The sequence below is a fragment of the Australozyma saopauloensis genome, chromosome 1 (assembly GCF_035610405.1).
Source record: "Australozyma saopauloensis chromosome 1, complete sequence".
Taxonomy (NCBI): Eukaryota; Fungi; Ascomycota; class Pichiomycetes; order Serinales; family Metschnikowiaceae; genus Australozyma; species Australozyma saopauloensis.
This window is the reverse complement of record NC_086131.1, coordinates 1526041-1548943: the sequence shown is the minus strand read 5'-3', so window position 1 is coordinate 1548943 and position 22903 is coordinate 1526041. Positions and strand designations below refer to the sequence as shown.

The 22903-nt window shown below is 42.9% G+C and overlaps 8 protein-coding genes across 8 annotated transcripts; 3 read left to right on the top strand and 5 right to left on the bottom strand.

Moving 5' to 3' along the window:
- Positions 1 to 276: 276 nt before the first annotated feature.
- PUMCH_000691 (uncharacterized protein) lies at positions 277 to 2304 on the top strand (the record flags this gene model as incomplete). The annotated part of the gene is made up of 1 exon (XM_063019766.1): positions 277 to 2304. The coding sequence occupies one exon, from the start codon at positions 277 to 279 to the stop codon at positions 2302 to 2304; it is 2028 nt and encodes a 675-aa protein (XP_062875836.1).
- Positions 2305 to 3649: 1345 nt separating this feature from the next.
- PUMCH_000690 (uncharacterized protein) lies at positions 3650 to 5191 on the bottom strand (the record flags this gene model as incomplete). Its single annotated transcript, XM_063019765.1, has 1 exon — positions 3650 to 5191. The coding sequence occupies one exon, from the start codon at positions 5189 to 5191 to the stop codon at positions 3650 to 3652; it is 1542 nt and encodes a 513-aa protein (XP_062875835.1).
- A 6431-nt stretch (positions 5192 to 11622) lies between these two features.
- Positions 11623 to 12606, top strand: PUMCH_000689 (uncharacterized protein; the record flags this gene model as incomplete). The annotated part of the gene is made up of 1 exon (XM_063019764.1): positions 11623 to 12606. One exon carries the CDS (start codon positions 11623 to 11625, stop codon positions 12604 to 12606), a length of 984 nt encoding a protein of 327 aa, XP_062875834.1.
- A 7-nt stretch (positions 12607 to 12613) lies between these two features.
- On the bottom strand, positions 12614 to 14047 carry PUMCH_000688 (uncharacterized protein; the record flags this gene model as incomplete). The annotated part of the gene is made up of 1 exon (XM_063019763.1): positions 12614 to 14047. The coding sequence occupies one exon, from the start codon at positions 14045 to 14047 to the stop codon at positions 12614 to 12616; it is 1434 nt and encodes a 477-aa protein (XP_062875833.1).
- Positions 14048 to 14298: 251 nt separating this feature from the next.
- Positions 14299 to 16632, bottom strand: PUMCH_000687 (uncharacterized protein; the record flags this gene model as incomplete). Its single annotated transcript, XM_063019762.1, has 1 exon — positions 14299 to 16632. The coding sequence occupies one exon, from the start codon at positions 16630 to 16632 to the stop codon at positions 14299 to 14301; it is 2334 nt and encodes a 777-aa protein (XP_062875832.1).
- A 1403-nt stretch (positions 16633 to 18035) lies between these two features.
- On the top strand, positions 18036 to 18491 carry PUMCH_000686 (uncharacterized protein; the record flags this gene model as incomplete). The annotated part of the gene is made up of 1 exon (XM_063019761.1): positions 18036 to 18491. The coding sequence occupies one exon, from the start codon at positions 18036 to 18038 to the stop codon at positions 18489 to 18491; it is 456 nt and encodes a 151-aa protein (XP_062875831.1).
- Positions 18492 to 18719: 228 nt separating this feature from the next.
- Positions 18720 to 19268, bottom strand: PUMCH_000685 (uncharacterized protein; the record flags this gene model as incomplete). The annotated part of the gene is made up of 1 exon (XM_063019760.1): positions 18720 to 19268. One exon carries the CDS (start codon positions 19266 to 19268, stop codon positions 18720 to 18722), a length of 549 nt encoding a protein of 182 aa, XP_062875830.1.
- A 583-nt stretch (positions 19269 to 19851) lies between these two features.
- On the bottom strand, positions 19852 to 21213 carry PUMCH_000684 (uncharacterized protein; the record flags this gene model as incomplete). Its single annotated transcript, XM_063019759.1, has 1 exon — positions 19852 to 21213. One exon carries the CDS (start codon positions 21211 to 21213, stop codon positions 19852 to 19854), a length of 1362 nt encoding a protein of 453 aa, XP_062875829.1.
- Positions 21214 to 22903: the final 1690 nt, after the last annotated feature.

Here is a 22903-nt window from a genome sequence, read left to right as displayed (position 1 = left end):
AAATTATAAGAAAGATATCCCATTTCTGTTTCCTACCCTCCACCATTTTCACCTACCTCGATCCTGCGTTTACCCATTAGATCCTTCTAAGTTCACCATCTCACCCGAACCACTTACTTCTTCACCGGTAAGCAAAAACACGCCAGAAAAAGGGCTCAAAACCACCCAAATAGCAGCACATCCAGCCTATCACGACGCTGCTCTTGTTGACCCCTGCATCGATCCCCCTCCCCACCGCCTGGCATACTATATAAGCCCTCTATCCGCCATCTTCTTATGTATGGAGGAACCCTCTCCTTCCTTCTACCCTCGCTTGTATTCTTTTTCTTGTTTCACCTCTCGGGCCTTCTAGACCCATACGTTCAACTTCCCCACGTAGTCGCTTTGCCCGAATCCAGTCTTTCGGTGCGTATCACGGCGGTCCTAGTAGTCGGTGCCCTTTCTCTCACATTCCTAGCTCCAGACGTCTTCAACGGGCGACGTTTGCTCCATTATATGACCCATCCCCGCCATATACTATCGGGAGGCCGTTTTGCGAAGTCGGCGCTGTCACGCGAGGCCCGAATCGCCCGCCGCAATGGCGGTGAAGTGGGTGGCCTCAGCAATGAGGGCAACACATGCTTCATGAACTCGGTAATCCAGGCATTGGCGCTGTCGCATGAACTCTTGCAGTTTATGAACTCCCATATCTATGAGGTTGTCAGTGCGCCCGATGGGTCCACAGTGCAGACGAATACATTGAAACGGAACATGCTGTTCACCGTAGCTTTAAAACAGTTGTTGGACGAGCTCAATGGCGCCTACGGACTGCGCGGTAAAGAATTTTCGACTCGCTATCTCATGAAGAAAATGTCCGATGGCCCCAAGCAGAATTTCTTTATGGGCTATAACCAAGAAGATGCACAGGAATTCTATCAGCTTGTGATGCGGAAGGTCGAGAAGGAACTCAAAAAGTCCACCGAGTCTGAAACCTCTGGTAGCGAATCTGCGCCTAGCTCGCCCTCTACCTTTTCTCTGAATGACACAGAAAAAAGCTCCTCAGATAAGTATGTCAACATAGACTCTGTTCCAGGTTACATCACTGGATGTCAGGACATCGGCCACTTGGGCAAAGTTTACGTGCCTGCCCATCAGATAGATCCCAACATTGCCGATAGCACACGCCAGCTCTACGGTATGGATTTGGTGACTCCCGTAGATGGAATAGCTGCGGAACGTATCGGCTGCATCAATTGTGGAGAAACGGGTGGCATTCGCTACTCAGTCATCAGTGGCTTAAGTTTGAATCTACCATACGAGCAGGGCTTTGGTGCCCGTTACGACTTGGTCAACCTATTACAACAATGGGAGAAGCCCGAGATAATCGATGAGGTGAACTGCAACCGCTGTGGTTTAGAACAAACCAAACAGTTCTTGCTCAAAAATTCAGATAACAACCCCATCGAGCAAGTCGTAGCCAACTTTGAGAAGCGCATTGCTGCCATCGATGAAGAGCTTCTGAAGGACAGTATTTCTGATGAGGTATTTGAGAAATTGGCAACGAAGAAAAACACACAGAAGACACTGAAATCGAAGCAAATCTTGCTAAGTCGTCCGCCTCCGTTGTTAGCCATCCATATCAACCGGTCTGTTATTGATCCACGGACATTCATGATCGTGAAAAATCCCAAGAAGCTCACATTTCCAGCAGTCTTGGATCTCAACCCTTTCGTTGCCATTCCTGATGATATAAACATGGATGCCAGACTCCCTTTCAAAAAAAGAGACCAAAATGAGGTACAGGACAATGAAGCCGAAGAGGATGATGATTTAAAGACAGAGCAGGATTTTGAAGACAGCTCTGATGAGGACGAATCTGGGAAAGCAAATGAGCTCAGTGAGGATATGGGTTCCTTGAACATAGAAGAAAAGTCAAAAAGCCCTGCCATTGCACTCAACAAAGATCTTCTATACAACCTCAATGCCGTCATCACTCACATGGGAACTCATCATTACGGACACTACATTTGTTTCCGGAAGTGGCGTGGAACTTGGTGGAAAGTAAATGATGAGATTGTCTCTGCAACCACCGAAGACGAAGTTCTCAGATCTCCAGGAACGTTTATGTTATTCTACGAGCACGCAAATAAGGGCGCAGATGCTTTGTCTCATGAGACAGAGGCAGACGAAGAAGAGGCACTGCTGCTGTCATCTGAGGAAATTGAGAAAAGTGATGAAGAGATCTTCAGAGGAAATTCTGAATCTGCCGACACACTTTTTCCTCGCGCCACTTTTCAGGTCGAAGAAGAACGAGCTTTAATGTGAACACGCCGAAAATTGCATCCCGCTTACATTGTGTAAGGCATGCAAACAATCGCATTTATCAATTTAGTGTTATGGGATAATCAAAACTTGTACATTCATTGCCCAATGAAACACGATTTTGAAACAAATTGGATCTATTCCATCATTAATAGTAAAATTCATCAGAATAATTTACAAAAACAATTATTAGTTGTAGAAGTTTACCCCATGTTGGATACTGTATAAAATATTCAGTACCAGGTTTAGGAGGTCCGGGAGTCTTGAGCCTCACGTACCAAAAATAAGCATTTCTTCCGCTCGTACGGACTATGAACTAACATGATGATGTTAGATCACGTGTAATTTCATAATTACCATTACTATATAATTATGACCTAGTCCTCCTATTTTAGAGGACAGAGAAGTGTCTTTCCCTGAACATAAGACACACCTATAGTTTGATATCCTGACTATTACTCTGATCAATCCTGGCATGCAGGCTGCGCGAGCAGGCGATGTTATAATATAGTCCAACAAATCCAACACGGGGCTGGTATCCTAAGCAAATCATACTAAAAAAAATACAGTGTGAATTTTTTTTTCAAATTTATTTGCATCAGTTTATTATATGAAGCATCGAACACCTAATTGACGTCAGTAGATCCTTGTCAGGTAACTCATAGAGTACTACGACTAGATTACCGGATTGAGGATATCGAGATGGCTTTTTGACGCTAGGATAAGAGACATCAAATGAGATGCTCTGGGTAACGATGATAAGGCAATACAGAAGCGTTGGGATGAGCTTTAGATGAACCAATGACGAACCTTGGATAACCATAGGAGCGTTCATTGGTTCAGCCAAGATCTGACCAGTGGGTCAGATCTGGCTATACGTATGGCTAGGTTTAATCGATAATACAGAGCAACTAATACAGGTTTTTCTAACTCAAGTAATAACTGAGTAAACAGATCATTCAGGATGAATGATCAACCTAACATTAGCCGGTACACTTCATTATGAATGAGGACCAACAGATTGGCAATATCGTAAACGGGCTTTCCATAATGGTGATGGTAAATGATGAGCCCTAATTCAAAAGAGAATTAGTTTAATAAATATGTCAATATGACGCATAAAAAAAGCCCTTTTGATAAACAATCGATAGCTATTCCTTTTCCTATGCAACGCCCGAGAACACCCAAGCAAACATGATTTGTGTGTATATTCATTAAAATTAATTCTTTTAAATCTTCCAAAAGAAAATGCAGACGTCAGTTGCATTGTTAACCACCTTGCACAGAGGTAAACCATACTGCTGATCGCTTAGCGAAAGGAAGTTGCCGAAAAACAAATTGTAATCTCTTACAAGAATCGGAACATCTTGGATGTGGGAAAATAGGAATGCCACCAACGAGAGAAACGTTTCGATGTGGTGAATGGCGAACACCCTTCCAGCGCGAAAGTCGCTTCCCACGCTTTGGGCACTGAGTTTCGATGCGCGGCCAAAAGCATAAAAGATAGACCCACTCGGCTCCATAATGTGTCAAACAAGAATTCCAATAGATCCGGGTTATACTTCTCATCATAGGCAATAACTTTGAACGTGACTCTTGCCTCGTCCTTTTTGCCCAGGAGAAAAGGATCTATAAATTTTTTGTAACGAATTTCCAGGAAGAAAAGGAGAAGACGCCCTAGCAAACAGCCACCTTTAAATGATACAGAGTATCGCACAAACTCTCGGGCCTCATGCCGACGATCAAAGTAATTTTCGACTTCATACAGTGAAGCACTCAAAAATTCACAGGCTACCACGATAATGTCAAGAGCATCCTTCTTAGCAGGTTGATTGAAGGCTTTCAAGAATGCTTTGAGAAACAATTGACCTTCACGTGTTTTCAATTCGTCAAGAAGTATTGAAGCATCAGCATCTGTAGGAACCCGGCCTGGTCTCATGATGAGTTGTTTGATCAAAGTCAAAGCCTCTTTTCGATGAAATTCAGGCAATGGTAGTCCTTCAGTCTTCAACTCAGTGGATTTGAGATGGGAGCAGAGACTGCGCATCTTACTTGCAAACTGGGCTGTTGTAATTGACGAAAGGAATAATGTGCCGTTCTTTTTCACCAAAACATCGACAAGTGGAGAAAAGTCCATCAAGTGATTGGGCCATCTTCGTTTTGTACAGAGAGAATTCAATGATTGTTCAACAATTCGTTCCAAGCTGAGTCTTTCGTCTTCAGAAATTAACAAAGAGCTAGCTTGCCTTGATTCCATATCAGGATCTGTGGTTGCACAATTTGACTCAACGAACGACGCTTCATGAGAGTCAAAAGTCACATGTGGCACTCGGGCCACTTGCAAAGCTGTCAATTGACATGGTTGGGCGGCATGTTCAAGAGTCGGCGGAGAAGGTTGGACATTTTGCTGAACAGCCGGAGAATTGCAACGGTGTTCCTTTCCCTTTTTACCCTTTTTCCCTTTTCTCTTTTTCAGTAATGGAGTAGTCAATAGAGTTGTTTGAGCCTCTTCTTGACCGGTCGAATTAGAATTTGGATGTTTTCCGCCCCAACTCCTCGCATATTCTCGTTCAGAAGACGAAGTTGGCTGTTCGACCTGATTACCAGTTGATGAGTTGTGACGATGTTTTGTTCCCTTTTTCCTTCCCCTTCTTTTCTTTGCTGATGGAGGTGGCTGAACATTACCAGGAGTAGTCAATGTATTTGGTTGGACAGCAAGTGGAGAAGCAGATGAATTGTCCGCCTTTTGTCCTCCTCTTCTTCTTTTTTGTTTCCTTCTTTTTTGAATGAAGACTGGGGCTGACTGTGCAATCTGCAAAGGAGAATCCATGAGTGGCACAGCTACCAGAATCAGATTTTTGGAATCTTGAATAAGTTGCAGAGAGCTCATTTGATTCTTAAGGATCGCTCTAGTTTCACGTTGAGAACTGATGTCTACTAAAAAGTGGTAAATACACCTTGACTGGGGTCGACCAATGCGGCTTTTTTAAATAGTTTGCTTCAGGTATGGAGAGCGTTTTTTAGATCCGCAGAGTATTTAGATCCGCGTGACTCTGTTTCGAAATCGTGGAGATTAGGCGCCGCACATTAAGTTGACACTATTACCTGCAGGAGATAAGAACGCTTGGTCCTGTCTATATACAAAAGATAGGCCAGGCGAAAGAGCTGGTGTCTCAATCTGTGAGACATAGTATCTCATTCGGATAGAGAGCATTTGATTCACAACGGCTTAGAATTTGACTAACAAAGTATTTGCGTGCAATGCCCTGTAATAGGATTATGACGGACTACTGTTGTTTCCAAGAGCGCCCTGCCTCTTAGGTAGAGGGGGGCTCATAGTTGAGTCAAATTGTAGATGTGTCTTATTTTGATAGAAAGACACTTCTCTGACTTCTAAAGACACTTCTCTGGCTTCTTGAAAATAGGAAAAATGCCGTAGTTGTACGGTACTAGTAATTAGATAATAAAACGCGACTTGATGGGATTTTAGGTGTCAAGAGCATTAAGAGCGAATAGGATGCCTTATCTTTGGTATGTGTGTCTGAAAAACCCATACCTCGGATACTGGTACGTTAGTACAGTTCCACAGATTACTTGAGAATCTTGTACCAAAACCCGCCAATATAAATTGACTCTGATGCATTTGTCAAACCACCTAGAAACTAAATTTACCTATATGCGTTCATTCATTAAGTTCTCAAATATTGTTCGATCGTCATATCCTCATTCTAGAGGGCATCGCCTCTACCAATTTCCCAACATCAAGTAACGTCGGACTCTCGATCGAAGAACAAATAAGATTACAAACCGCCAATTCTGGTCTATAAATGGCATCCATTCCTCATTCTAAATCCATTCTTCATTCTAAAAATGTCAAGTGCAAATACATCTGTTTTGGATAATAGAGTGTCTATGGCGTCTTACACAAGCCAATAATATTACTTCGAGCTCTTTTCTGGTACTATCAACCGCCCCGTGGTATCTCGGAACGAATCTGAAATACAATTATCGTTGAGTAAGTAATGGAAGATTTTGACTGGGTCTATTTCAAAGGCAATACACTCAACTCTTGAATAGTCACTATGAAACAATTATGACGATAGGACCGTATTGTTTCATGAGAACATCCAAACAACAGAATCAGTAAGTTGCAATTCCTTCTGGTAGGGTTATAGTTCAACTTAGAAGCATACAACACGAGAGTATCTTCTAGTTTATGGAAGATTCCATCGCGTGAGCCCAATAGATGAACATACTTGTTAGGAAGACGTTGGAATGCTTATGTCAGCTGACCGGATTAGTAACTTTTGATCTGGGGCATGGTTGTTAGATGTATCAGGAATGGGTAAACCGACCTGTGACGCCTAGCTGAAGGGGCACAGGCTGGGATGCTAGGAATTCTCGTATATAAAAGGTAGGCTTTGCCCGCCCGTTTGTGCTAGAAGGTAAATCACTTTCTACTCTTTTTCAAGCAATCATTCAGTTCAAAATCTGTAATCTAACAATTGCATCATGCAAATTCGTACATTACTAGTAGCTGAAACTTCTTAGGGGTTTGAGTGAACCTCTCCCGCTGTATATGCAACTTCCATTGCTTAAATCTACATCGATCGCAAATTCAACTTTATTCTCATTTAATGGATTCCAATACTGTAACCTAATTGGTTGTTCTAGGAGCGGCTCCTCGAATTAGACTTGTTGACCATGCCATTAAAAATTCATCGATGTACGTATCATCAAATTCCTTGAAGCCCAACTTGACGAGGGAAGACTTGTATGTCTTTAAGAGTATCCTCTTGTTTTCTATCAATGATTTAGCAGCACCTTGAATTGATCCAGTAGAGACGGCATCCGCTACAAGTTTTCCAAGTTTTCCAACCAAAGACTACATTGCATGCTCCTTTTCGAGCTTGAAATACCGATGTCCTCCCTCGAGAAGATATGCCGTCTTAGAACTCTGACTGATGAATTGAAAGAAGTTATCTTTAGAGCATAAGTGGTAATTTGTCAATCTAGAATATGCAAATTCGTAGATTTCTTCCAATCCCTCATAGTGATTATGTGCATCTGTGAGAGATGCTTTGTCAGCTTCACGTTGCTTTAAGAAATCGTTCCACAAGTTTTGAACAAGCTCAGTAAAATTGACGAGTTTGAAGGAAGCTTCCTTACCATTTTTGAAAGCCACGAGGGATTCGCAAGCATCTTCAATGGACTTCTCAATTGTTGCGTATTTCTCTGCAAGGTTTTCCGCGTCCTTGTCAATCACGTCGAGGATGTCATGCAAAGCCTTGACAGTGACCATTCGTACATGGCGGTCGAGCAGTTGAGCGTCAGAGAGTAGCCCAACAATAAAAAAGGAGTAGCAGTTCTTGGTCCTAGAGATTACCTCAATATTCACTTCGAATCTCTGCTTCCTGAAATCAGGGGAGAGTGGTGAAACTCGTGGCAACTCGTGGTGACTGACCTTGACAATTGCATACGGTTTATCCGAAAAATGCACAAGCTCTCTCTTAATACATCCAGAGTGATTGGTCGACCGGTTTGCCTCAGGGCATTTGGGCTTCCATGGTTTCGACAGGTCGGGTTGAACGACCTGCTCAGCAGGTGAAGGAGGTGATTGAGCGACTTGCTCAGCAGAAGATGGCTGGGCCTTTTGCAAAATAGTTACCACGGGTTTCATGTCTTAGATGTCTGGTGAATAGTAGTAGATATATTTTGAGAGATCTGTGCGAGTGAGCCTCCTTTTATATTTGTGTTTCAGGTACGCTAAGTATTTCTTAAACCGCGGCGTATTTTTGAAACCGCTTATTACTTAGAAGGTTAGGCGCCGGACCTGTTGTTGACGCTTCTACCTGCAGGAGATAAGGGCGGGGTTTGCATACTCATAATTGTGAATGGTCTTCATTCAATATGAAGAGATCCTTGCCGTGAAATTGTTCTTGGATACAGCATCACAGTGAGTTTAGAGAAGAATCCGTCTGCAAAATTAGACCAAACTGTCGTATACTGGTGTGCGTCAGCCGTTTGAGCATTGTGTTGTAAAGGCGAGATCACATTGTGCAGGGGCATTCAGTGCACATTTGATCATAACAAAAAACGCTTATTCGAAAACAGACGCAGGTGTATCCTTGCGAATAAATTTATTCTGGGTTATGATTTGGTTATTTTGGATCCAATAAGCTTTTGAATCTGATTTTCGGTGTGGAATTGATGAACTCAGATGGGTTGACAGAAGCACGAATTGAGTCAAGCTGAGAAATGACGGACCCGTGGGCATGGGAGACAAATGAGCTCATGGCCACACTTGAACTGGGCTCCTCTTTCTTGACGTATCTATCCCACTTTCGTGGGCTTACTGAAGAAGCTTTGTCAGTTTAACTAAACCGAGAGCCTTTTCGATCAAAATTCATATAATTGTAGTGAACACGCCATTCATTCAGTCTCAGAGACGGAAAACAACTTTAGGTAGCATCTAGAGCATTCATGCTAAATAACCGAATTGAGATTCTCGAGTTGCAAGCTACTCAAGCGATGCTCTGACAATACACCGGATGATGGTTTAGCTAGGAGGCCAGATCGAGGTATGAATGGAGATGCCCAAGTTAAATTAGAGATCAAATAACACATGATTCATCACCAAAGTAGTCACGAAGCAGATCAATCATCAATCAAGTATGAAACATAGGAGATCCTGACAAATCTCACTTCTTCGATTACATGGGCTTGAAAACAATCTATTTTATGGATCTTTTCGGAAAGATAATTTGGTGAAAAATTGTTCATGGACAGTTTTGAACTTCGTTTGAGGAATTCCGGGCGTGAGAGGGAATGGGGAGTGATAACAATTTGTTTTACCAAGAGAAGCAACTTTTTCTAGTGTAACATTAATATGACCTTTGATTCCGTCTTTCGAAATTGTCTTTTGAAATGGTATTGATTAAGGATCCTTGTATAGTTTTTGACTAACATTGATCTCTCAATCCTTACCATCGTGAGGTGTTCAATAATACTCCCGTCATCAAATTCTGTTTTAATTGGGCGCTTAGTATTCTAGCGCTCCGTCAATTTTCTAATCGACTACTTTCTCAAATACTATAAATGCTCGGAGATGATTTGTCTAAGGTGAGTAGTGGAATCATTGGACGGATGACCGAGAACAGGCGCGTGTAAGGGGATTGGCGGAGCCAGAATATCGAAGACGATAACATTGTGCCCTATTAGGGAAGATTGGAGATGTTTACTAGTGCAATGAGATCAGTTCAAAGCAGAAAGTAGGATCATAAAGACGGATTCCGATGAGATTGATTCATCCGCCACGAGGAACCGAAACTATACATAGAGTCTTTTATGGTAGCTTAGAAGAATAAGCAAATCTCAGGTTATGCTTCCAGAGTACTCGTATAAATTGATACTCCTCTTGGTGAATGATCTCAATTTGTATTAACCTACAATCCCGGTTTACTCTAGCGACTATGTAATATTTTCAGGAAGTGACTCTAAAAAGTGTCATGGGCAATACATCGCGTAATTCAATTCGAAATCAGACCAATGTTGGTTGAAGCAGCATTTACCTGTGGGCTCGCAAGGGCTTAGACCATGTTAATGAATCCCATTTGCGCTGGAGTCTGTCACCAATATCATGAATAAAGGAGCCACACCTAGAAAGGATGCGGTGTAATAACGGAGGTAGTGAATACACTAGATTCCCCAAACAATGTTGATCCCCCGAACAATTTGGACTCTCGGCACTTTTTTTGCACTCGAAGTGCTCCCACGCCTTCGGCACATGGTCTAAATGTTGTGAAGCGAGAACGAAGTAAAGGCCTGTTGAACACCACAATGCTTTGAAAATGTCATCTATTTGAGAGCATGATGTCTGATTGTGGTCAGCCCATGTCTGGAAAAAGTGTCTTGCCAGCTCATTACGCTGAAGAAATCGTGCAAGGAATTCGTCATAAAGAGTACTCAGCTCCCAATTGAGCATGTGTTCGAGGATGTAGAGTCCATCTTGTGATGCAAAGCATTTCACGATTTGTCGGGCCTCATATCGACAATTCATAGAATTGTAAATCAGTTTAAACAGCGAAGCATTCAAGAATTCACATGCCACCACGATCATGTCGAAAAAAATGCTCTTTGTAGGTTTTTCCAATGCCTTTTTGAATGCTTTGAGAGACTTTTGGCCCTCGCGCGTCTTTAACAGATCAAGAAGTGTTGAAGCATCGGAATCTGAAGGAGTTTGGCCGGGTCTCGTAATAAGCTGTTTGATCAATTTCACTGCTTGCCTATTATGATTTTCGGACAACGGTAGTCCCGCAGTCTTCAACTTGGTATGTTTGAGATGTGAGCAAAGCCTGTTCAACTCCGACCGATAGTGTCTACTTTGGATCGACTGAAGGAGTTGTAAGCCCTTGGTTTCAGACCAAACATGAATAAGTGACTGGAAATTCAATTCTTCTCGGCTCCATTCTCGTTTTGGTAAACTTGCTTTGAGGCATAATTCCACAATCTCTCTCAAATAGCTTTTGTCTTCTTCGGACATCTTGTCAGGCTGTACCACATTTGGTATGGATGAATTTGTCAAACCAGACTGCGTAGATGGATTCAAGTGAGCAAATTTATCATAGAATCTTGTGGGCTGCGTACCGAAATCCGGATTGAACTTGTTCCTATTGCCACCAGAAGAGTACCGTTGAGCAGCAGTTTGACCAGTTGACTTACATGAGCCCTCGAGGTTCGTGCGATAAAACTTCAGGGCTTTAATGCAATCCTCGCGCGAGATTTCAACAATATGCATGATTCGGATCTATAGTATGGTATGCTTTTGAATCACGAGAGAAGAACGTGAAGATATGCAAAAGGATGTGATCTGTACTGATCACGGAATCGACTCTAGTGATGTGAGTACAATTGAGTTGGAAAAAAGGGTGTGGTTGTTTCTTACAGGCCGCTCTCTGCGTTTATGTATGTAAAATGGCTGCAAATTGTCTGGCGGAATGTTATGCTGCATAATAATATGCTGGCCTCACATACCTAAAATAAGCAATCCTTCCGCTAGTGTGGCACTTGTGCTCATTAATATTACATGAGCACACGTGTACTTACATAATTACCATTACTATATAATTATGACCTAGTCCTCCTATTTTAGAGGACAGAGAAGTGTCTTTCCCTGAACATAAGACACCTATAGTTTGATATCCTGACTATTACTCTGATCAATCCTGGCATGCAGGCTGCGCGAGCAGGCGATGTATATAACAATCCAACAACCCCATACTTCATATATGCACTCGCGATGAGATCAGTTCAATAGACAAGATGGCAAGGAAGCTCAAAGGACGTCAATTGACCGGAAAGGGCCTCAAAGGTGCGCTTCAGAAACATCAGATCATCGAAAATGACAAAGCAAAACATTCAAAAACACTCGTGACCGAGCAGCAGCGTCAGAAAGATAAGGCTGCGTCAATGAAAAGTGGTGGAAAACAAAAGAAGTCTTCAAAGAACCAGAATGTGCAAAAGAAAGCGTTCATTCCATTTGAACCAAAAGATACTGTTTTGCTTGTAGGCGAGGGCGACTTCACGTTTGCCCGCTCGTTGATCACGCAGAGTTATATAGAGCCAGAGAACCTCATTGCAACAAGTTTCGACTCTCATCAGGAGCTCATAGATAAGTATCCTGACGTACAAGCTGTATTAGATGAGCTCAAGGATTATGGGGTCACTGTTCTTCATGAAATTGACTGCACGAAGCTCCCAGCATCATTGAACTTAACGAAGAAACAAAGGACTCCGCTCTTCAGACCCGCAAAGCGACTCAACTACATTATGTTCAACTTCCCCCATACCGGGCGCGGAATGAAGGACATGGATAGAAATGTTCGCGATCACCAGAAACTTGTCTTGAGCTACTTCGAGAACTGCAAAGAATTATTCAAGATTGTAAACGCAGACATGGTTCCAAGTAGCAAACAAGACTTTTCAGGGTATGATAGTCTCGCCAATAACGAGAACTCAAAACAAAAAATTATTTTATCCCTTTTCGAAGGAGAGCCATACATTTCATGGGGCGTGAAAGCTCTTGCCAGAAACGTTGGGTACAGAGTGGAACGCTCAGGAGCTATGGATTGGACTGCTTTTGAAGGATATCACCACAAGAGAACTAACGGAATTCGCGATACTACCAAACCTGCGGCAGAACGTGACGCACGAATCTATGTCTTCGACAAATCTTTAAGCAAGGAAGAGTATGAGAAACTAGCGACAAAGAAGAAAGCCAAGGCTGATGACAGCGATAGCGAGTAGGGCATTCTCAAGCAGGAAACACGCGTAAACAATCCAAGCGTCCAAACAATTCATTTGTTAATGGATCGAGAATTTTTGAGTCAGAACCATACTTCTTGCTATGAGCGTTCAATTTGTCATACGGATAGATATTTCCGTTGGGTAGAAGAATAGGTTTGTTGAAGATACTGGTAATGAACAGGCCGTATGGCAAGCTGCTACTCAATGCAAATAATTCGGGAGAGCAGACAGGACACTGGTTGATCTTTCCTAGGCAGTCATAGTAGACATTCGGTCCACGCAACCTAGGATCATCATTAGAATACTTGGCCATGTGTTTCTTTTGCCTATTAGTGCCAAAAATAGTGTTTGAACCATAGCAAAAGCACGATTTCGTTTTCAAACATGATAGTCCTGCCGAGAGATACACTAAGAGCGGATATGTGTGAGATATTCCATAGATTTGAGTGTAGTCCTGGGTGAAGCATTCAGCGAGACGAGCCCACCATTTCTCGGCTTGGATCCGGCTATCCAACGTAGGAACTACACTCAAACCATTTGAGGGTTGGTTTTGGCCATACAAGATAGCAGATATTGGAGTCTTTGGGGTGCAAATAGCCTTGAGGTATCCATCGCATGTAAACGGGCTGCCAACTTCTGAAAGGCGTTCTGTGTTGGAAGCAAAGTTGACTTGCTCTTCCGGAGAGTAGAACTGGGACTGAGCATATGGCGCTAGGTTCTCCTTACTATATAAAATGGCTTCATACATCTGTCCCGTACTTATTAGATGAAGATATCGACAGTAGTGGATTTCAAACTGTAGGTTCAGCCCGATCTTTTTGAGAGCGTTTCTGTTGTCTGTGTACCAAGTGGTGATAAGATCTAGATCGTGATTCTGAGTGATCGACAAAAAGACCTTATTGTAGGTTTCATACACATCGATATCGATTAGATCCTGGAGTGGCAATTCCAGTTTCTGTGATAGCTTTGAAGCCACCATCGACCCTACATTCGTGGAGCCCACCACATTTGACTTGAGCAAATAATCTATAATTAGTAGGTTGGCCTCGTCGCGGAGCCATGTCATGAAGTCCTCGTTATGGAAGTCTAGTGGTGGATCATCAATATCTTTGTTAGATTTCACAACGAACAGTTGCAACTGCGCCAATCTGTTTACTCGTGCAGCCAATCGGCGCCGATACTCAGCATCTTTATCTACAAGCACGCGGAGTTTCTTTTGGAATTGCTCGAACGATCGGATCAATTTGCGCACTACTGTGAGCTTCTCTTGTGGAGTCAAATGTGGTGACTTCTGAGTTTTGACAATTTCGTCTAGGAGCAGTTTCCGCACCTTTTCGATAAGCTTCTGCACGGCCTTGAGATTTTTCTTGAGAAGCTCGTTGGGGACTGCAAACTGGACTTGTCTGGTTTGAATGAAGAAATTGAGTGTCGGCTCACTCATCTGGGCCGATTCAATTGTTTCACGTGATAGAGAATTGTGGATACGAAACCGATATTGTCGATTGGATAGGTCAATTAGCCGTGTGGTCTACACAGACGAAAAATGAGTTGTACCTAGTATACTGTTTAACGATAAGAGATGTACGCTATGCCGGATCTGGGGTAAGAACGAGAAATATATGGGGAAATATTAAAAGTGAGCACCAAATTTTTTAATAAAGCGTCGTAATTGTAATCAATTTTCAATTTGCGTTATGCGGTTTCGGTATCGCTCGAAATTACGAATTCTCCTTCATCTTCATAGGAAGCCATGTTGGCCAATTCCACACTTTGACCCAGAAGGGACGTATATCCTCTGGCCTGCTTGACAGCTCGTGTGACTCCTTCATAAAATCCCACCATTTGTTTTAGCCCACCACGATAGAGAACCACCATTGCGGCAAAGAGGGCACAGAGCAACAGGAATTGGACCCATGGCCTCGGGATGACACTGTAGTTGGCCTCATAGTCGTAGTACTTGTAGGATATTTTGGCGTTTGGCTGCACGAATTCTGGTCTCATAATATTGTTGCTCTCTGCTCCGTAAACATAGGCCTTTTGAGGGGAAGTGTATCCCAGACGTTCGACAGTATCACCATTGTCTAGTTTGAGACTGAAATTACGATAGGCTTGTGTATACTCGTCATTTGCATAGAGCACAGCACGCCCCAACGTCCATGAGAATTTTTGCCCATTGATTTTTTCTTCTAGTAGTAAATTGGGTTCCTTTTGCTCGGTGTTGGGAAAGCCAAAGCCAACATGTAACATGTTTAGGATCCATGACGACTGGAAACAAAAGTCGCGGAGCTCCTCAACTTGGAAACTGTGTTTCTTGTCTTGCTTGACAAGTTGCAGGTAATCTTCAGCACAGATTTTTTTCGTTGCTGCGTGAAATTTCTCAAAATCGTAGCTCTTATCCTTCTTCTTGCCGTTTAGATAGCCAAGTTCCTCGAGCTGATCCATAATTTTTTTGTACTTACTGACACCAACGAATTTATCGTGGTCAAAATCAAAAGCAGGACGATTCTTATTCACAAGACAAGAACTGATATGGTCTTCTGACTGTATGTTGTGGCAATCGATTTCGCTGTTCTCCTCTGCTGGCTGTGTATACTCAGAAAAGACGCCAAAGATCGACACAATACATTTGTCGAAGTCGCTTGTACCAGTATACTCGACCATGATATCGCCCACTTTTCGTTTGTGATTGTAACCCTTTGGCGCACATGGATTGTTAACCTTGGGCAAGACGTCACCTTCAGAATGGGCTAGGTTATCAAGAAATTTCTGTTGTGCACCACTTTCTCCTAGACCCAAGAAAGATTGTGTGAATATGTCATAAGTTGAAGATTCTGTCAAGGAGTAGTTGACTTCATCTCTGTTGACTTTAGATGAAGGTAGTCCCGCTAAACTGATGCGATACAAACTATCGGGATGCTTTTCAGCTTCGCCTGAGGTGGGTTGAAAAACTACTTGGGTAGACATTCCACCCATGTCGAGCATGCCGTATGTGGGGCTGGTCTCTAAGTTATCAACCTTTCCTAAAGTCTCCTTCAAATAATTAAGAGCCGTCCATGCGTACAATCCCTCAGTCTCTCCATCAATAATGTTGATATGAGAAGCACAGTCAGGTATGAAAAAATCGGAAGACTGGGTGAGAACATTGCACACTCGTTCCAAAATGAGTTTCTGCTTGTTCTCAGGAATTGCTCTCATTCCCGCAGTAGCATGAACAAAGATTGGCGTTCTGTAGTGTTGAGATTTTGGAACAACATCGCTTGCACGGCGAAGCAACTTCTTGATGTGTTGATCGATTTTTTTGGGGCTGTCCATTAATGTCGATAAACCAACATGTTCAGCCAAGTGCCAATGCTTGAGATTAAAAACGGCCGGGATTTTCTTTATTGCAGACTTCTTTGACTTGGATCTTATTCTGTTCAGGTCTGATTTGTCTGTATGATCCTTTTCTTTCGAGCCTTTTTCCTGATTTTTATCTTTATCTGTATCTTTTTGCTTGTCTACATCTTTATCTTTTTCCTGATTTCTATCAGTTTCCTTCTCTTCCTCTTTCTCCTTCTCTTTCTCCTTCTCTTCCTGTTTCTCTTCCTGTTTCTCTTCCTGTTTCTCTTTCTCCTTCTCTTCCTCCTTCTCTTCCTGTTTCTCTTTCTCCTTCTCTTTCTCTTTCTCCTTCTCTTTCTCCTTCTCTTTCTCCTTCTCTTTCTCCTTCTCTTTCTCCTTCTCCTTCTCTTTCTCCTTTTCTTTCTCTTTCTCTTTCTCCGAGTCACTATCTGCCTCATCTGACTTCTCTCCATCCTCATCATCAATAACATTCATTTTAGAGAACGCACGAGCGTGAAAATCAATCAGTTTCTCCATTCCTATAAATGGATTCACCCAGCTGTACACCCAGAGTCTCGATCCATGCAGCCCCGCATCAACGACAACAAAGTAGTCATAGGGAACCCCCTCTTGGGCGAAAGTGGGCTCAATTGGCTGTGCCAGAGCCTTATTGTGCAACATTGATCTGGTTGATAAGGAATGAGGCATGCATATAGAACTGTATAGTGGGACAGATCAAAAAGCAAGGAGAATTCAGGTACTTTTCTTGCGTTTTTTTTTTCAATGAAGTTCTTTTAACAAACTGAAACGATTCTCTTTTGTTCGTGAGGTTGGCTTTTAATTTTTGTTCTTCCGATGTGTGTGGCTACAGACAACACTCGAAATTGTCAAGTCCTATCTTACTACCAGGGAATTCACTTCAAAAAGAAGCAAAGTAAGTTTTTATTTTGGAATCTGGGTACAAGGTCTTGTCAGAATTCTACATAAACTGTAAATATTCAAATCAATTTGAATTGAAAGATTCGATAAATTTTGGAAGAGTTGACGCCAGTAAAATAACCTATGGCCTCTCAGTGATTGAGGTATTCAGACTAGTTCCGTTTCTCGCAGAGCGATACTTCCATCGCAACTGAATTGAAGCATAAAATCCGGAGTTTCATTATCCATTCTGCCCAAACATTATTGATATCACTTCGTTATCTTTGAAATGCGAAACCATTCTTGCAACAGAGAAAAGTCTGGCTCTGTGGAAATACACAAAAAATCAAACAAACTGTGCATTAACCTTTATGAAAATACATTTTGCAGCCCAACTGGACCGACCTGAAGGTCTTTCTGTTGACCCCACACCCATCTATTGATCCTGCACAATTGAGATAAGACCCAATAGTTTCCACTACTACTTATTTCATCCAATGCCCCGTTACGTAGTTCTAGGGTAAGTAATTTTGTTTTTGAGTATCAGGATAGGTGTTGGCAAAATCTAGATCGTTGTCATAATTCCTCAAACTGACTGGTTTTTGTGATTTGAGACTAACCGCAGATCGGGCATAATCGGCCTCTACACTGGCTTGCAACTCTTAAAAAAAGGTGTTTGGGGTTCAAACATTGAGATTTTGGCTGAGTTTTTTCCTGGAGACGAGTCTATTCGCTATACCTCTCCATATGCTGGAGGAAACTTCTCTTGCATAACTGGAAATGATCCAGAAACACTTGCATTTGACAAATATACATACACAAATCTTCAATTTGTGTTGAAGGCACTTGGAGGCCCAGAGGCAGGGTTGCAGAGAACCGTTTCGACTGAGTATTGGGACACAAAGCCTCCAAGAGCGAAGATTAATTCACTTAGAAGTTACTTGGATGAATACTCGGAGATTCCTGAATCGGAATTGCCTCTGGGGACCGAATTTGGCATTCGGTTTTTGTCTTGGAGCTTCAATTGCCCTAAATTCTTGCTCTCTTTGAAGACATTTTTGGAAGAAAACGGCGTCATCTTCACGCGCAGAAAATTGACACACATCTCCCAGGCTTTCCTTCCAGACACCAAGGTGGTGTTCAATTGTACTGGATTGGGCGCGCGTTCACTTGGCGGCGTTGAAGATACCAAAATGTACCCTACGAGAGGACAAGTTTTGGTCATCAAAGCTCCTCATATCACTGAGAATGTGATGCGTTGGGGAGACGATTATGCAACGTATATCATCAAACGTCCTCATTCAAACGACCAGTTGATTTTGGGCGGGTTCATGCAGAAGGATGACTGGCGTGCTGACACGTTCAGCGACCAGACGAGGGACATTTTGTCTAGAACGACCGCATTGCTTCCAGACATCCTTTTGAATAATCCTGGCGGCGCCAAAATTGAAGACTTGGAGATTGTGAGATCTGCAGCTGGACTCAGACCAAGTCGCCATGGTGGTGTAAGGATCGAACGCGAAAGCATCGACGAGGGCAAAGTCGTAGTCCACAACTATGGCGCCAGTGGATATGGATACCAGGCTGGCTTGGGCATGGCCGAGAAGAGTGTGCAATTGGCCATGGAAGGCCGGGCCTCCAAATTGTGAGTCTATTCTGAAATGTGAAATATATTATATAATATCCTAAACTTGATTATCTCATCACTAGTATTATGGAAGCCCAATGTAAAGCCCAATGAGTATTCTGGTTGAGTGCATCTTCAAGAGCAGAGGGGCACAGTTTCCACTGCAACAACGTCTGAAATCTCCACCATATGCCAATAAAAACAAACAAAAATTCCTCAAAATCTATTGTGTGTTTATGCATGCACCAATCTACATCACCACACACTTCTCCTCCTTTACCACCTCCGGATTCTGGATCTTCTCGATTGCATCCACCAACGAAACAAACGACTTGTGAATGTTCACGTTGTCCCGAACCGACGTCTCCAAGAATGGACAGTTGAACTTGCGCGCCAAGGCCTCGCCCTCGGCGGTCTCCACCTGTCTCTGGAACGTCAAGTCACACTTGTTCCCGACCAACACTACCGGCACCGAATCCGCACCGATCAGATTCAAAATCTTATCACGGATCACCTCCACCAACTCGAAGGATTGCCGTGACGTCACCAGGTACACAAGAACGTATCCATGGATGCCGATGAGATGTTTCTCAGTCATGATGGAGAACTCGTCCTGGCCCGCAGTGTCCAAGATCTCGATGGCATACTCCTGGTTCTTGTATGAGATGATCTTGGAAAACTGGTTCTCAATCGTTGGATAGTAGGACTCGACGAAATGGTCCTCGACAAACCGAACGGTCATCGACAGTTTGCCGACGGACCTCAGGCCGACCATAGCAATTTTTCTAGCTTTGACCATGGGGGCGGAGAGGGTGCTTATATAGTTTTGTGGTTGCTGTCACGTGGAAGAGGATCTGGCAAAAGCTCAGCTTGTCTGTGTTCCTTTTTGTGTGGGTTACTGCGAGGAAGAGTGGAGTAGATAAGTCCTATGGCATCACTTATCGCATCGATCTGGGGAAGGATATTTTGGGGTCCGGGGCTTCGGGGCGAGGAGTAGACGGGAAATTTTTTGTATTTTACTTTGATTTTATTCTGATATGTTATTGTTCTTGTGATTTTCATCGACTGTTTTTGTATATTTGTTTTTGCTTTGGGAAGTTTGTTCTCCTTGGCTTCTTGTATTCATGGTTAAGGTATAGGCATGGTGCGGCTTAATGTCTGGAGTGTTTTCTTTTCTTTTTTTTTCTAGATGTGGGACTTTTACTATCTTTTATCTTTGTATTCTATTTGAGCTTGCATTGTATTATAATCTTCAACTTCTATCACTTCTATAACTCATAACTATGCATGGCATGTTACGGATGCATTCAATAAAAGACTATTCACAAATCAGGCGGGTATGTGGCAACACTCACAATCAATCGATCAATCATTCAGCCATCTCAAATGGCCCATTTGAGCACCTCAAGACTGGCCACGACAATAAGGATGGTGGTGGGCAACGTCAACACCACGTATCCCCAGAACAACACACCAGCCATCTCTGTCTCATAAATGCTGTTCAACTGCGTGATTTGCGAAAGTTGAATGGCAGGAGGAGACACAGTAAGAATGAACGCCACAAGGAGGAAGATGGGGTCATCCAAGATCGAGATGTTGATATATTTCACGCACGCAGCAATGAGCGGAAGCAAGATCATCGATGGTATGATCATCCGCGATACCAAGGAGGCAAAGATGATGCGGTTGTAATGCTTCGAGGGTGGGAGATGCTCGTCGGAGGGGTTCAAGTTGGATCCCAAAACCACCAAAATCAATGGAATCGACACAGATCCAAGCAGCAGTACCGCTTGCGTGACCGTGTTATTAACAAAGGTATCTTTCTCAAAAAATAGGTTTTGGAGCAGTGGCACAGAACCCACCACCAAAGAAAGAAGCATTGCGTACAATGGTGGGTTCATGAATGACAAAAAGCTCTTGACTGGACCCCACGAAGCAAAGGCTATCCAAACAGATCTAATACGAGCAGCCATGGAGCCAAGGGTGGAGGTTGAGCTTTTGGCGTCCAAGGGCGCGTCCTCTTCCAGAGATTCCAGATTACGGTCTGAGACAACAGACTCTGCCTGTTGTAGTTGCTGTGGCGTGTTGATGTACAAAGCATCGCCACTTTCAATGCGTCTGTAAGTGACGGGCTCGTCGTTGTATTGAGACAACTCCTCAATGGAGCGCTTTCTCAACAAGTGGTTGAAACCCCACGACCAACGAAGAATCTGGCCCAATTGTTGAAAAAGCAAAAGGTACAAGATACCACGGGAGGCAACTCTGTCGGAGTTATCGTCATCAATCTGGTCCCACAACAAGTCGGGCAATGTGTATGCAAGAGTGACGGTCAACGATACCGGGAGCGAGTTGGAGTTACCAAACACACCCATGGCGGTGACAAAGTCGGTTTCAGGGCCATTGAGGCTCAACATTTTGGAGGTGACTCTCGCGCTCACGTACGATGTGAAAGTGGCTATGCAGAAAAAAATAGGGATGACGATAAGGTCTGCCATCTTGTTCAACGACAACAGCGGCGCGAGCTTGATGAACACCAAGCATGGCGTGAACAAGTCCACGTTAATCAGCGAGATGACTTTCTGGCCAGCTTTGGTGAGAATGCCCGACCGTGCTGCAACAAATCCGGCTAGACAGATCAAAACCACTTGGATGACTGCTTCCAACGTCAATAGCGAGATGTCCATGAAGGAGAGGTCTGGGTTGAGCGGTTTTTCGACCATATGGGCCGATAGAATTGAGATCATTTTGAAGAGTGAGAAGTTCCGTATGTATCAGTACTTCTTGTGTGGGTATGTTTTTTTAGGGGCGATGTTGTGGTCAGTTATAGCAATTCCAGAGGGGCACAGTGTGGCAAAGCGGAAAGTCGTGATCTAGGAAATGCGGACGCACGGGTATGTTCTAGGCCCTTGAATGGATGAGTTTCACCGAATACACTGGAGAAAAAGACGTCGAGGTGGCAAGGAAAAAGAAGCAGAACGGAGCGGACTGAAAAGTATTAGTAGGCGAAGCCGAAGCCCTCGTGCGCGATAGATAAGCACTCTGCAGGACACAGGGCACAAACGGCTGGTATGGAAGATCTGGTAGGTTAATTAGTCGGAGGGGAAAGGGGAAATGGAGGGGTATTTATAAGTTTGTGGTTGGGAACCCTTGTTTGCGGGAGGTGTTTATTTTTGAAGGGTTTTGTGATTGCACTCTGAATTTATAGGGGGTGGAGATTACTGTGGCTATACCAGACCACTGGGGTGATCATTGACGTGCTCCGGTATCTATCCGGCCGGGTACGGTATTTTTTTCCTTTTTGATATGGGATGATTTTCTATTTTTTTTGGTCAATGTGTTGAATGCATTTCTCTTTGTAATTTCTCTATTGATTTTGCTTTTTCTGTTTGATTCAGTCTTTTAGTTCAGGTTATTGTTAGTCTAGTGGATTGTAGGATCGGCATTGGAGTGGCTCCACTGACAGGACAAAACTCAAAAGTACCAAGCCGACAAATTTGGAGAACTCACTTCTAGAGTAAAACTTTACTAGGTTCAGTGGTTATGTGTATTGTTCGGACGACGGATTTATGTATAAATGGTGTTTTGTGAAGATGTCAAACCATCAGGGCTAAGACAATTAAAGCGATATACTGAGATATTTATAGTCAAATTGGTGTACTTTTAAAGAATTGGATATCGTTTACCAGAGTGATAACGGAAAGAAGTGGTCGTTCCTATAGCGGGAGACTAGATGACAACCCGTAAATCAATGATTCGATTTCGCGTTTCTATAGAGAGAACTTCTACTTGATCAGGATCTCGGAATCAGGATTTCTACTCCGTTTCCATGAAAAATATATAGGGGTTGTGAACGTACAGACGGAGACCTAGCACCACATTCTGCTTTGGACAATCTTTGAGTTGCTATAATAAAAGACACTACAATCAAGCATACTCCAATTAGGATTACTGAACTCGGAAAACAAATATCAATTGTTGTATTGTCGTGTTTGGCGTATTGGTCTCTTGTAACTTGACTGATCATACTTGACACCGCCAAATCTACCAACTACTGGTAGAACAAAACAGTCACCATAATTCAATACCAAATAATTTTTACCTAGGATGCATGATTGCAAGTGAGATATTCGCATTTCCTCCCATTTCTTTCATTGTTCACACCTCACAGTCTAACTCTTCGTATTCAATCTTTACAAGCCTCCAATTGCAATTTCATCATGAAATACAAAACATAAAAACAAACAACAAACTTCGTATTTCATTTCAAAAACCCAATTCACAATTAAATAATTCAAGGGTTCTCGCCTAATCACAGCTAGCCCATTCGCGCCTGCACCTTAGGCGGGTTACTATACTTATTACAATAACAAACACATACAACTCAATTTTCTCTACACCATACCGTTTTTGAGTCTTATGACACCAGCTTATCTT